General features: G+C 43.2%; 1 protein-coding gene across 8 annotated transcripts in view; it reads right to left on the reverse strand.

The window, feature by feature from the left end:
* Positions 1-15,141, reverse strand: part of ZNF862 (zinc finger protein 862) — a 32,324-nt gene that overhangs the window by 8,155 nt on the left and 9,028 nt on the right. For all 8 annotated transcript variants that reach the window (XR_003431833.1, XM_027101549.1, XM_027101543.1 and 5 more), the window contains 2 exons: positions 14,159-14,856; positions 12,558-12,714 (listed from right to left, as the gene is read on the reverse strand). Coding sequence is in view for 7 of the 8 variants with exons in the window: in XM_027101549.1 (XP_026957350.1) it covers positions 12,558-12,714; positions 14,159-14,856 (855 nt within the window). In the remaining variant the exon portion in view is untranslated. The remainder of the gene's footprint in view (positions 1-12,557; positions 12,715-14,158; positions 14,857-15,141) is intronic.

The following is a 15,141-nucleotide window of genomic DNA, read 5'->3' on the forward strand; positions in this document are numbered from 1 at the left end:
CCCACAGAGGCACCGAATTAGGGTGCATCCCTTAGCCCCACGGCTCACCCATGGGAGCGTGACTCAGCTAAACGGATCTGGAGGGGAAAGGGTGAAAACAGGAAGAAATACGGAGGACAAAATAGAAGGAGAGAGGACAGGGATGATAAAGAAAGCCACACGAGAAGTGGGAGAGGGCCACCAACAACTGTCCCACGCATGTGGCCCTCAGCAACACCCACAGCTGGCCTTGGTGCAGGTGGCTAACTACATGGGGCACCTGGAAAGCCCCCTAACGCTGCCTGCCACCTGCAGGGGGACCTGAAATCCGACTAGAAGAGGTTCGTGTCCTTGGGTTAAGCACTGCCCTTTACTGAAAATATGAATATTCTGCAGGGCTATGCGAAGAAACTGCTTTCTTGATTTAAAGTAAAACCCATTAATCCCTACTTACATGCTTTTTACGCATCGATGTGAAAGGGTGTATAGCCTTTGTTTGGAAAGACATATACAAGCCACTGGTAACTGCGGGCACCTCTGTGGAGGGACTGAAGGACAAGGTGAAAGGGAGATTATTTCACTATTCACCTTTGGATCATTCAAATGTATTTATATGTTCATGTGTGTATGTATCCACATATTTACTACTAATAAAAATATAATACATTATTAATCTGTGGTAGATTGAACACTTACTCATCTTCAAACGTCTCTAAAATGAGCGCAAAGGGATACTAATAAAAAGAAGTGTAAGCCCAAGAGAAACATTGTACTAGAAATGTTAATACATTTTTAGATGAAGGAAAGGAGATAAAAGAGAAGAACTAACAGAGCTGGACACCAAATGCCAGCAGAGTGGGTAATAAGGACAAAGAAGTGAACTTGACCCCAGAATCCCCAAGAGCCAGTACCTGGAGGCACCAGGTGCAGCAGAAGGTGGTGGGTAAGGAGAGACCGGTTCAAGGCCAGGTCCGCTCACCTATTCCGGGAAGCCAGAAAATACCACCACCCTCCCCCAAGGAGGAGAGAGAGGTTGGTCTACAGAAAAACTTAACCAGAAAGGTTCCGGGCCCTGGGATGGTGGGGTGAGTGAAAGATGAAGAAGAGCTGTGATGCAAACAGATGGAGACAGTCTACAGACCAGAAGCTGCGTTACCCGGCTCCGAGAACACCAGCTTGGGGTACAGCCAAGCAGGAGACTGGAAGTTTTCTTTGGAGAAATGGAATTGCCCCTCCCCAAGCCTCCTCCCCAAAAGACCCACGGATCCAGACCTTGCTGGGCTCTTCAATGAAACATCCAGGTTCACAGCTGGTCACCCTACAATGTAACCTACCCCTTGAGTCCCAGCCATGCACACAGAGCTTCCAGCCAGTTTTTAAGGCTTTACTCTTAAATGTGAATGAACCTAAAGATATTTATTTAAGACAAACTGCTAACAAGTAGGGAAAAGGATTGAAGGAACTAGAGATACTGCAGGAAGCAAAACAAAATTTCAACCCCCTCCCCTCAAAACTAGAACATTCCCACAGAGAAAAGTCATGATAGTTATCCATGAAAAGAGCAATAAGGGCTCTTAGTTTAAAATATGATAGAAAAAAATGTTTTAACTTAAATAGAATTGTTAGAAAATAAAATGGAGGAAAACTCCAGGAAAGTAGAACAAAAAAGACAGAAGCAGGAAATAGGAGAAAAAAATAAAACAAAACCAGAGGCTTAATTTAAGAAGTCTAATATCTAACTAATAGGACTTTTTTGGAAGAAAGAAAAGAGAAAATATAAAGGAAGAAATAATACAAGAATGTTTCCCCAAAATGGAAACTGTGAGTTTCCACATGGAAGGGAAGCACCAGATATCCAGAACAAAAGATGAAAAAAAATCCGTATCATTAAGCACTAAGTACTTCAAAACACTGGAATAGGCCTTCAAACTTTTCAGAGTGGAAAAACAGGCTGCGTTCAAAGATTTAGGAATAAAAAGGTATTTAGACTGCTCAACAGCACCTGTAAAACCTAAAATCAATGCTTTCAAAATGCTGAGGAAAAACATTTCCAACCTGGAATTCTATACCCAAACCACATTATCAATTGTGAGAGCAGAATAAGGGCATTTTCAGATATACAGAGTCTTTAAAAAATTTCCTCCCATGAACCCTTTCTTAGGAAGTTACTGAAGGATGTGCTCCAACAAAATGAAGACATAAACCTAAAAGAAGCAATAGATCCAGGAAATAAGAGAGAGATGAAGGAAAGTCTAAGCCCACAGCTGTGCAGCAGGCCTAAAGTATAACTAGTTTAGATAGAGCAGAGGAATGGAAGACCCAGTGACAGAAGTTTCCAGAAAAAAAAGTGAAACGGATAGGTCACAGGATGTTTGATGATGCGTTAAAGACTCTTCAAAGGAGTTATATAATTCGATGGAGAGTTTGAGAAGAATTGGTGATAGTACAGAAAGCTAGCAAAGTAAAAAAATAAGAAAAAATTTCAATTCCTGGGGGGAAAATCCTACAACAAAGGAAACATCATCATAATATGTCACTTTGATTAGAAGTAAATAATACATAATCATAATTAGGCAAATAATTTACATTGAATTAACCAAAAAAGTATGATATACCTGTTCTGAGAGGATGGAGGGAAGAGAAGTGGGGGCCTGGGGTGATGTAAGAGGGCCATATCTTCATCCTCCACAGTAGGAATCAATAGATAATATCTAAAATCAATAAATCAGGAATAGCAATAAACATATGCAACAGGATATTAAAGTGTGATTCTGTCTGCCTGTTTTGGCTGAAGGCCCCCCCAAAATAGGAGCCAACTCTCCCCCATTCCAAAGCTAGACCACCGAAGCCAACTTGGAAAGAGTGGCTGAAACACTGGGCTGTAACCCAAGCACTTGCCACTAAGAGGGAGTCAAAGCACTGGGAGTGAGGAGGTCAGGAAGTTGGATATTAGAGATGCTTTGGAAAGAGCTGTCAAGTGTACTGTGAGCCCTCCACACTCCCATGGGGAGGGGTGGGGTGGACTGGGCTACTTTCCTCTGACCTTAAGCCTAATGGGAATGACATCCCGACCTGTATTTCCTGGAGCTGTGGGGCTGCTCAGGAATCCAGGCCTGGAAAAGACTAAAGGCATAAACTGACCGATGGTTCCTTGGTGGTGGCCATGTTGGGAAGAGCCTACATTCACAGGGCTTGTCAGAGCAAAGGATATGTAAGTGTTTTCCATGGTCCAGATGTGAGCCCTGGAGGGAAAGAGAAGAGGCCCAGAGCCACTTAAAGGGGCTGCCCCTGTCTGCCTATTGGTGATGCTCCCCTAAGGAGCCCATATGGGGCAGACTGCCAAAGCAGACATTACCCACTGTAGTGAGAGATCTCCAGTAACGGGGGTTTGGGGGAGTGCAGAACCCACAAACACACTTGGAGAATCAGCTTTCAATTATCCCAGCTACATGTAACTGGTATCAGATTACATGGATGTAATTCTTGTACCTCTCCTCCCCGCCTACACACCACCATTCCCAGCCAGGATGCAGCAGAAATCCTGGAACAAGCTGGGAGGTAGGAGGAGAACTTCTTTCTTCCTATCACAAGATTCCGGATTCTAGACCTAAAGCAGGTTGAGGTGGGAGAGGCAAGAAACTTCAGCTTTAAATGAAGTCCAGATTTTTAACCACTACACAAGGACTGGACTTTTGTTTCCTGATTTTTTTTTTGGTCAATTTTTGATATCATTTAAAACCTATAGAAAAGTTTTAATAATAAAACAAGGAACTCCAATCATTTGCATTTTGTTCCATTTGCTTTATCATGCCCATGTGCCCTCTCTCCCTCCCTCCCTTTCCTCTCTCTATATGTATAATATATAAATACATATATATGTATATGTGCAGACTGCACACTGGAGTTACCTGGGAAGCTTTAAAATATATATAGATAATATTTTTCTGGACCATTTGAGGCTAAATTGTTTTCATTCCTCCCTTTATCCCTAAATATTTCTGTGTGTAGTACTCAAGAAAAAAGACATTCTCTTATCGGGTTTGCAAAATTCTAACACGAGCTCCAAGACCCTAACCCTTGCCTATCCCTGCCCCTTGGAGTGTGACTGAAATGTGTGAACTGATATCACACCCGTAATTACATTACATAGCAAAAGAGATGTTGTCTGGGTGATTACTTAATGTAATCACACTAGCCGCTTAAAAGCAGAGGAAGTCAGAGAATCAAAACACCAAAAAAATTCAATGTATTATTGCTGGCCTAAGGATGGAGAAGGCCATGTGGAAAGGACGTGGGAGCAGGCCCTAGGAGCTGAGAATGGTCGGCAGCCAGAAAGAAAGTGGGGACCTCAGTCCTACAACCACAAGGAACTTGATCCTGCCAACAACTCAACAGCCCAGTGATTCTTCCCAGAGCCTCTTGATAAGAGGCCAGTCTGGCACACTTAATTTCAGCCATGTTAGACCCTAAGCAAAGAACCCAGCTAAGCCCACCTGGACTTCTGAACTCCAGAACTGTGAGATAATAAATGGGTGTTTTTTAGCCATTAAATTTGTGATAATTTGTTATGCGGCAACCAAAAACTAATATGTCTTATATAGTCAAAGTATAATGATCAAAATCAGAAAATTTAACATTGATATAACACTATAATTTAATCCACCATACTGTTTTCCACAGTGACTTACCATTTTATATTCCCACCAACAGGGCATAAAGGTTCTATCCTCAGCAATAGTTGCTGTTTTCTATTTTTTTGATAGTAGGCATCCTTATGGGTGTGAGGTGGTATCTTATTGTAGTATTGATTTACGTTTCCCTAATGATTGAGTATCTTTTCATATGCTTATTGGCCATTTGTACATCTTCTTTGAAGAAATGCCTATTCAAGTCCTTTGTACATTTTTTAATCAGGTTTTTTGTTGTTGCTGAGTTTTAGGAGTTCTTTATATATTCTGGATAGTAAACCCTTATCTGATATATGATTTGCAAATACTTTCTCCCATTCTGTATGCTGTCTTTTTATTATATTTATATGTATGTCTTTTTTTTTTTTGCGGTATGTGGGCCTCTCACTGTTGTGGCCTCTCCCATTGCGGAGCACAGGCTCTGGACGCGCAGGCTCAGCAGCCATGGCTCACGGGCCTAGCCGCTCCACGGCATGTGGGATCTTCCCAGACCGGGACACGAACCCGTGTCCCCTGCATCGGCAGGCGGACTCTCAACCACTGCGCCACCAGGGAAGCCCCACATATGTCTTTTGATTCACAAAATTTTACAATTTTCATGAAGCCCAACTTGTCTATTTTTTCCTTTCTTGCCTGTGCCTCTTAGTCCATCTAGCTAAAGGTTTGTCAATTTTGTTGATCTTTTCAAAGAACCAACTTTTGGTTCCATTGATTTTTCTCTAGTTTTTCTATTCTCTATTTATCTCTGCTCTCATCTTTATCATTTCCTTCCTTCTGCTACTTTGGGTTTAGTTTATTCTTCTTTTTCTAGCTCCTTAAGTTGTAAAGTTAAGTTGTTGATTTGAGATCTTCCTTGTTTTTTTTTTTAGTAAATTTATTTTTATTTATTTATTATTTTTGGCTGCGTTGGGTCTTCATTGCTGCGTGCGGGCTTTCTCTAGTTGATTCACTTCTCTCTTGCTGCTTCCAAGATTCTGCCTTTGTTTTTGAAATTCTAATTATAGTGTGTCTCAGTGTGGGTGTCTGAATTCATCTTACCTGGAGTTTGTTGAGCTTCTTGGATGTTTATATTCATGTCTTCGATCAAATTTGTAGAGATTTTAGCCATTAGGTCTTTCCCTTTCTCTCTCTCTTTTCCCTCTGGGACTCCCACAATGTGTATGCTGGTCCACTTGATGGTTTCCTGCATGTCCCTTGGGCTCTGTTCACTCTTCTTTGACCTTTTTTGTTTGTTTCACAGGCTCCATAATTTCCATTGTCCTATCTTCAAGCTTGCTGATTCTCTATTCTGCCTGCTCAAATGTTTTTGTATTCCTCTAGTTAATTTTTCATTTCAGTTATTGTAGTTTTCAGCTCTCAGTCTTCTTTCTAGATCCTTCTTAGGTTTCCTCTCTTTATTTATATTTCCATTTTATTCATACATTGCTGTCTTGGCTTTCTCCACATCTTCCTAAATTTCTTTTAGCATTTTTAAGACAGTTGTTTTAAAGTATTTATCTAGTATACCTGCCATCAGGTCTTCTTCAGGGACAGTTTTTATTGATTTAGTTTCTTCCTTTGAATGGGTCATACTCTCCTATTTATTTGTATGCCTTGTGATTTTTTGTTGAACACTGGATATCTGAATCTAATAATGTGGTAACTCTGGATATCAGATTCTCCCCGATCCCCAAGGTTTGCTGTTTTCATTGTTTTCGATTATTGTTATTATTTAAAAATTTTTAATCCTTATAGGCTACTCTGTGCCAAGGATCAACCTGAGGTGTAAACTTAAAGTCTTCTCAGGTCTTTTGGAGTCTTTCCCTGGGTATGCAAAATCACTTTCTAATTTTCCTTCTATATGTTTTTGAATGTCCTAGTCTTTAATGTCTGGTTTTCAAAAGAGGGAAAAGAGAAAAGTTAAGAGAAGGGGGAGGAACTTGCAAAAATGGGGGAGGTGCAACAACACTGGCTGCTTACTTCTTTGTCTGCACCTCTGAGATGAGAAGCAGCGATCGGTGATCACAGCACTGATCCCTGATGCTTAGAGGACAGCATTCTTTTTGCCCACCCTAATTCCTGCAATCTGTGTGCAAGCGGCTCCAGGAACATCGTAGGGGTGGGAGATGGGCAGCTGCTAAGGTGCTAAGAGCTGAAATTGACCGAACTTCACCACAATTTACTTTCCAACTCTTCTCCTGTAAGTTGCAAGCCTTTGACAGATTTCAGAGTTCCAAAATAGTCACATCAGACAGATTCTACCAGTGCAATTGTTGTCTACGTGAGGAGACAGATTCCTAGAGCTCCACCAGAGTCCTCCTCCTAATCAGGACATTTTTCAAGAGTACTGTACTGGACATTTTATTAATTGAAATTAGATCATTAATGTGACTAAAAAGTGACTGGAGGAGTTTCTGTTTACCTGAGTGTGACAAGTCATGTGCCCTGCCCCAGGTTTCACCCTGTAAAGAGAAACCAAAATGGAGGCCACAATTTGAACAGACCCCTGGACCAAACACTCACAGTCACACAACCAAATCTTAAGCTGTCCTGATTTCCTCAAAATGCTGACTCTGGTCTTAAACAAAATTGAAGTTTCCTTCATGTCAGTGTGACCTTACAGTTTCCAAGCCAATCAGTACACACAAGAAAAGGTACACGGTGCTACGACCCTGAAGAGAATATAATCACAGTTAAAAAACAATGTACTTCTTCATTCATGTTTTACAAATTGAGCTTTAACTGCTGAGAGCCAAGTTTTTAACCACTTTGGGTTTGAAGTCTCCCAGTTCATGAACAGTTTGTTCCTTGCTCAAAAAAATATTCATAGCAAGTAAAGCTCTTTGAATTTTCTTTTGGCAACCCAAAGGGTGAGAAAGAAAATCCCCAAAGAGCTGATCCAAACAAGTGCTGATGGAAAAGAGTGAAGCTGTTTTATGAGTGCCTCCTACTGAAGTTCATGCTTTTAAAAATAACGTCTACAGGTGTTACTCAGAAATAATGAAACAAGTACTGGAAGAAACAGCTAAAAAATTGGGGGGAGGAGGACCTGGCAACAGACAATGGTAGGACAGGGAACTGTCATTTTTTGTTATATGTCTTATGAGAACTACTTTGATTAAAGAAACGTAATTATGAAGAAATATTTTTTAAAGATTTACTGAAAACATACATGATACTGAGTATCCCTGGATGTGTTTGCCTAAGTTATATTACCCTGGGGATTGGTCACTTTTGATTGCCCCTAGCACCACCACACTGGCCCCAGTAGTGCTGTACCCCAATCACACCTCTCTGAAGCTACGGCTGAAATGTTGCCAGAAACCTTTTCTTTTTGTTCTCTTCAGAACAAGTGAAACAGAAGGGAATTTTCAAACAGATTTTCCTATGTCTTAGTAATGGAAAAGTGACTAAGAATACATAACTATAGCATGGCCACACACACACACACACACACACACACACACACACACACACACACACTCCATAAAAGCCCATAAAAATGGCTTGGCCTACAAAGACAGATTCTGATCCTTCCAGGCTAACTTCAGCCCAAGGTTGGCAGGCCTGCCAACGAATCAGTTTGGAGACGGCCACTCTGGCACCTTGCCTTGGTTCTTCTCTCTCTAGCTCAGCACGGCCCCCACTTGGAGGCCGTATATGGCCCACCATACAGCAGCTGGCCTCCTAGTCATCATATGAGCCATTCTAACTCCTGCTCATCTCATTGAGGGCTCTCCCACTTAGTTTTGCTTTCCACTTAGTGACATGACTTCTTCCCTCAGCTATGTGAGGTCTAGCTGTAGCTGATGACCTCACATGGAGAAAAGACACTGCCCACCTGAAGTGAGTGACCTGCCACTCAGCATATGATGACACCTTTCCTAGTAAAAACGAGGGTTACCACATAGTCCCTATATTGGCTTTTCTGTTCTTACTGACAAATATTAGTTTCTTAACAGTGGAATATAACTGAGTTTTCTTTTTTTGCAGGGGAAGCAAGAGACATCACCAAATATGGCCAAAGTTTGAAACCAGAATTTAAAGTACAGAAATAAAAGAACAGTTGGTACTCTACAGTGATAAATAGTTCTAAGCAAAAGCAAGTCCACAAAAGTAGAGGTTGACACAGGAAAGCATTAAAAACAACATAAACCTCTTCTTTTCTCCATAATCAAAATGACTGTCCTCTGCAAGTTCAGTCCTATTGATAAGAGAGCTGGTGAGGCCAAGGAGGCTGTTGACAGGTGAGTGGACCTGACCTGGAAACTACCATCAGTTGAAAAGCTTTAGTCGACGCAATTTAACTGCCACACAACCGACAAATTAATATTAAATTTGACTGCATCAAATTGAGACTGTCTGTTTAAAAACAGGTACAAAAATTATAAAACCTAAAAGAACAAATCTACTAGTTGTAAATCCTAATAAGAGCAACGGAAGAATTAGCTGCATTTCTTCAAATGATAAAAGCAAAAGGAATCAACGGCATGAATGTGCTGCAATGCAGCAGGATGAACACCAGACCACAAAGACCATGACCTGACCTGAGCTGGGCTGAAGCAACCACAGCCTCTCACCCCAGGGCATCAGCCCCTTTCTGCACCTCCGTTCTCATGGAGGCGGAGGCAAGAGCACTAACAGTGACCTACAGAGAAGGTCTGAGACAGCCAGACCAAACTATTAACCCTCTTGCTAGGGGGACTGGGGATAGGAGTGGAGACTTCTAAAAAATCCTAATACTGCTTGAATTTTTAAATAATCTTATATTATCCTTGGTGCTATAGTTATTTTAATATTAACAATGATTAGCGCAAATCTTGAAACTAAAAGAACTGGAGTCCAACTGGTAATAAACATATACGAAGCAGGAATTTTAGCCAAGTCTAACGCACATGCAGTAGGTGGAATAGTAAGAATTTCAGTTTAGCCATTTTCCAGCTAAATGGGTGGGATTCTCAAAGCCATTGGGCTGTTTTCTCACCTGAAAATACTACTACTACCTGCTTTACAGGTTTGGTTTAAGGATTAGAGAGCAGATACGCAAGACACTCAACATAGCCTTTGGTAGGTGTTCAGTCAACAGCAAAAGCGCCTATTATTATTTCCAGACATAAGAATAAAAGAAAACATAAAGGCTTCCTGTAACACCCAACAGAAGCAGAGTCACAGTACTTCAATTAAAAGATAATAAACGTTAAAAACGGATGGGAGTGGACTTTCCTGGTGTTCCAGTGGTTAAGAATCCACCTTCCAATGCGGGGTATGTGGGTTCAATCCCTGGTCGGGGAACTAAGACCCCACGTACCGCGGGGCAACTAAGCCCGCGCACCTCAACTACTGAGCCCACAGGAGCCCCTGTGCCACAACTAGAGAGCCTGTGCGTTGCAACTACTGAGCTTGCACCGCCACAATTAGAGAGAAGCCTGTGTGCTGCAACGAAGAGCTCGCTTGCCACAATGAAAGACCCGCGTGCCACAACTAAGACCCGACACAGCCAAAATAAATAAATAAATAAATAGGAAGGAAATTGAAAAACCAAACCAAACCAAACAAACAAACAAAGATATAAAAAAAAATGGATGGGAGGGGCTTCCCTGGTGGCGCAGAGGTTGAGAGTCCGCCTGCCGATGCAGGGTACACGGGTTCATGCCCCAGTCTGGGAGGATCCCACATGCCGCGGAGAGGCTGGGCCCGTGAGCCATGGCAGCTGAGCCTGCACGTCCGGAGCCTGTGCTCTGCAACGGGAGAGGCCCAAAAGGGGGAGGGCCGCGTGTATCAAAAAAAAAAAAAAAAAAAAGATAATGCCAAATAATATTAGGTTTTCTATTTTTAAAATACTTGTCACAGGAGGATAAAGTATTGGAGGAAGAAAACCTTGTCAAAGCAAAAATAATAATTAGGTCCACTATATTTCAACACTGTTTTACATCCCAGTTATCAGCTTGAGGCCCTTTAAAAAGTTATTTTTAAACATACAAATCATTTACGTTTGGCCCCAGTTATATCCTCAAGGCTCCTTAAAATGCTTTTATATCTCAAGCATGAAAAATCATCTCAACTGGAGGACAGTTGAAGGATAAAAACTGGAGACCTAATTAAAGTAGCGAGAAGGACTCACACATGCAATTCCGTTCCTAGACCCCTGGACCCATTTTAATTCCACAGACAACTGAAGAGGACAGCCCCATCCTCTATAAAGCCTTCCCTGATTCATGCCCTCAACCCTCAAGCAAAATTAATTACCCCTCCCGTGGTTATACTTATTGTTCATCCAAACAACACTTAACTGAGGCTGAACTGTCCCTTAATTTCCCCAGTTCGTTAAGATTTCCCCACTTCCTAACATACGGAAGTTAAAAAGAAAATGCTGCTGTCTGGCTGAACAATCCAAGTCAGGCCCAGGTTGTGGGAGACACACTGTTACAGCACTGGTCACCCACCACTTTCCCCATGACTTTCCACAGGGGTGCAAAGGGCAAAGGGCAGCACTGCTGCTCACTCCTTCAAAGGAAAACCAACTTCTTGTAAGTGGGTATGTAAAACGAATTTCCCTCTCGCTCTGTATTTTTATTTTTATTTATTTATTTATTTTTGGCCGTGCCTCATGGCATGTGTGATCCTAGTTCCCCAACCAGGGATCAAAGCCGGGCCCCCTATATTGGAAGTGTGGAGTCTTAACCACTGGACCACCAGGGAAGTCCCTCTCTCTCTCTTTTAAACGCTGTCAGTGGTAGTGATGCTCTTTGAAGGTGCACTTGGTACAAGTGCCCTGGCCCAGAACACGATTACAGCACCTTTCTCCTCATAAAAGAAACAATTTTTCACAGCCTTTCTGAATGTTTGGGGAGCCATTTAAAAATTGTGAACAGTGATAAAAACAAGTAGTCTATAGGTCAAGTATGTTCAGAAAATAATCCGTATCTCAGCTGCACATGAAAGGGCAGTGTGTAAGCTGGGGATATGACATCAGGTAAGCCACAAACACCCCAATTTCCTATTCCGTAGAAGTCACGATACAGGTCGCTGTCGGAATTCCTAAGTTATGTACAGCAGCCTGTTCTGCAAGGTTTCTGTTACAATATATGCTGGTAAAAAAATAGTAAATAACAGCTGTATAAGATGAAAAGTTGTCTTTTTGGTGCCACGTGAAAATCCTGGGTGTCTGATGGAAAAAGGAGGCAAAGAACAAGAAGCAGATGCAGGAGAGGAGCCTCTTCTGGGAAAGTAATGAACAGCACGTGCTGTTCTTCATTCTCCAGTGCCTATAACCTAGTGACGCCCAGGCCGAGACCGCCCGCCATGCTGGCCCCTGATGAAGCAGCCCCAGCACAAAGTAGAGGGCGGAATCCAGGAATCCTCCCGGAGGCCCTTTCTCGCCTCCCTGCCTTTGCTCACGCTGTCCCCACCTCTGACATGTCTAGATGCCCGTCCCTGTGCACCTGGCTTTCAACTCAGTTAAAATATTTCATACTCTGTAAAGACAGCCCTTATCCCTCCCTCGGATGCCTGGCCAAATTAAGTCACTCTTTTCAGCAGCTCCAGGACACTCTTCCTGAATCTCTAATGGAGCTGGTGTCATTGCATAGTTTCTTATTATATATAGTGTCTGTCTCTCCCACAAACCTGCCAGCTCCTTGAAAGCAGAGACCGTGACTCGTTCACGTCCATCCAGCACGTAGTAGGTACTCAATAATGTTTGGTGGAAGATGGATGATGGGTGGGTGGATGAAGAGGAGATAAAGCACAGTACCCCAAAGCAGGGAGAGTTCTGAGACGCAGAGATATAAGCACTCTCTGCCTATGCACAGTGAGAGGGCAGAAATGGGAACACGACTACAAGCCACTGCTGCCCTCGTGGGTCCCCACGTCAAGTGATGGTGGCAAACAAAGGTCTACACGGATCTTTACCCAGGGATGCCAACAGCTCATAATTCATCCGCATCACGTCTCTGTACAGCTCCTTCTGCCGCTTGTCTAGCGTGCCCCACTCCTCCCGGGTGAAATACACCGCCACATCCTCAAACACCACGGGAACCTCCTCAAACAGCCCCTCTTCAGAAGGATCCTGCAACAAAGAGCAGCAGTCACTCAATACTCCTCTCACGTCAGACACCCAGCATGATCCTTCCGGGGTCCTGCTCAAGGCCTTTTTCTCCTGGGAAGCCTGCCAAGAGGCCCCGATGCACTCTGAGGAATTCATTTATCCACCAAAAGCCAAAGAAGCAAATGTGTGTGGCCCAGAATTAGCAGGTAAAAACCAAACGTGTTATTCTAGAAGGAAGGAATGATCCTTCCTCTTCTTTCCTGGAAGGAAAGGAAAATGCACTGAGGAACAGGGGTCTTGCAGAACCTCATGGCTGCACCCTGTTCTTTACAGCCCCAAGGGGCACCTTCTACTCATCCACGACTGCAAAGGTAGCCAGCTGCCTCTAGCAGCCCCTGCTAAGGTTCCCCACCAGGATGGGAAGGAAGAAGCAGTGAAAAAGAACTAAAGATGCTCATATTCAGTGACTAGGTTAACACACACTTTACTGCTAAAGGAATTCAGATTGTAAAAGGTTAGACCTGTTTATTAGCTTCGAATACTAAAAACTAGAAGGAACATGAACATGAAGGGAAATGAGCTTTGTCACTTTTCTGGATTCCATAAAAATTTGAGCTTACTAACTTTACATATGATGTTAGGCACGCGGAACGTCTGAGCTCTTCTCATCGGAATACCAGAGGGGTTGCTCAAAGTGATTTGTAGCAAAATCCCGCTTACATGGAAGAGTTGAGAAAAGGGGCCAGATCTGGTTACTCGAAGATTCCAATTAATACAGTTTCTTTGCAGGACAATTTTCCAAAGAATTAGAAAATAAACCTATTTTATTTTACAAAATAAACCTGAGGTGAGAACTAGAGTCTTTGAGGGCCCACCAGTGCTGCAGGGAGTAGAAGGAAAGCACTGGGCTGGCGGTCAAGGGCTCTGAGGGGAGGTCACTGCCGCAAGAGCCCTTGTTCTCTGGCTACGTCACTCCCCCCCTAAGTCTTAGTTGTTCCCCAACAAGATGAGTTTAACTAGGTTTGCTCCACCCACCTCATAGCAGCATTAAAAACACTACATAAAAGGACACGTCTGAGGAAACTTTGCAGTGTTTAAAAGTGCTACATGATTTTGAAGTTAACGTTAAAAAATTTGTTTACATTGATTATTTAAGAGCTCTGTGGCTGTTTTGTGGCTGTGGAAAATTTCCTGAGTTCTGTGGTCGTTCTGGATTCTGGATAAAGATTACTGTTCTGAATTTAGGTGCTCTCTTTATATCAGAAGTTAGAATATCCTGGTCCACTAATTATGTTTTGTCATCTGCCAAAAGGAGATGATGAGAGTAGGGCTGTTGTCACAAATAAAGGAGATAATTAATACATGCAAAGCACTTAAAACAACACCCAGCACATCACAAGCATGTCAGCTTATGGTAACGTTATACAGAATCCTTCCCCTTGAGCAATCATTATAAACGTATTACCTGGCCACGGGGTTCAGGTGAGTCATTACACAAAATGTTAACGTCTGAGGAGCTGCGGATGTCATCAGCAATTTCTTTTTGCCTGAAATCAGGAATGCAGTCTAGGTACAATGCAGGAATTGCTCCACGCCCTCCAGGGTCCTCCAGTGCAGCTCTCGAGCTGGGCAGCAGCTGGACCATGTTATCATAGATCCCCTGAGGCCCTGGGGGGTAACATATGGGGTAATCTGCAGTGAAAAGGTGTCCCGGACTGGACAGCACCTCTCTGGACACGTCGTGGATGCTCCGGAAACGGGCTGCCCAGCTGGGGTCCCGAGCTGCCAAGGCCTTGGCACAGAGCGCGTGGGCCTTGCTCTTGGCGTGGTATTGGAGAGTCTCCACCTTGAATGGTCCTGTGTAACCTTCTATTAACCTTGACCGTTTGTCTCTGACGGATGGGTACTCCCGGCAAGCCGAGCAAAAGAGAGCCGTCCGCTCCTCGTTCATGACCAACCATGGGAACTGCGCAAACCATGCCTTCTGGATGGACCGGGGTCTCAATGGTTTTCTGCTTCTTCCTGTGCAGTCTTCCTGGAGGCTGCCACCCTCTGAGCTGAAATGCGAAGGACAGGCTTTCTTCTGAGGAGGCAGGTAGAGTCCAGCTTCTCTGGCGGGACTTTGCATGTCCATTTCTTCCATGAAGCCCATCTTGTTTTTTCCTTTAGGAAAAAGAAACACATGGAATTTTCTCTGACATCCTATAGGTTGAGTCACTGCAACTCACAGAGGTGCTTAGATCCATGGACTATCAAAGCTGCAACCACACCCACAAAGTGACAGCCTGCACCCGTGTTCTCTTCTCTCCAGCCCCCAACCCCCAGGTCCACCTTGCCTAACCCAGAAGAAACCAAATGGGCTTTAAGAAAACAGTTGGTTTTTTTTTGATATAAAGGACAGATATACCTGGCAAAAAAGAGATCTCTGCAACCTAAAACAGTGGCACA

Source organism: Aethalodelphis obliquidens, unplaced genomic scaffold (assembly GCF_003676395.1).
Source record: "Aethalodelphis obliquidens isolate GAN/ISIS:26980383/991018 unplaced genomic scaffold, ASM367639v1 scaffold5, whole genome shotgun sequence".
In the NCBI taxonomy this organism is placed as follows: domain Eukaryota; kingdom Metazoa; phylum Chordata; class Mammalia; order Artiodactyla; family Delphinidae; genus Aethalodelphis; species Aethalodelphis obliquidens.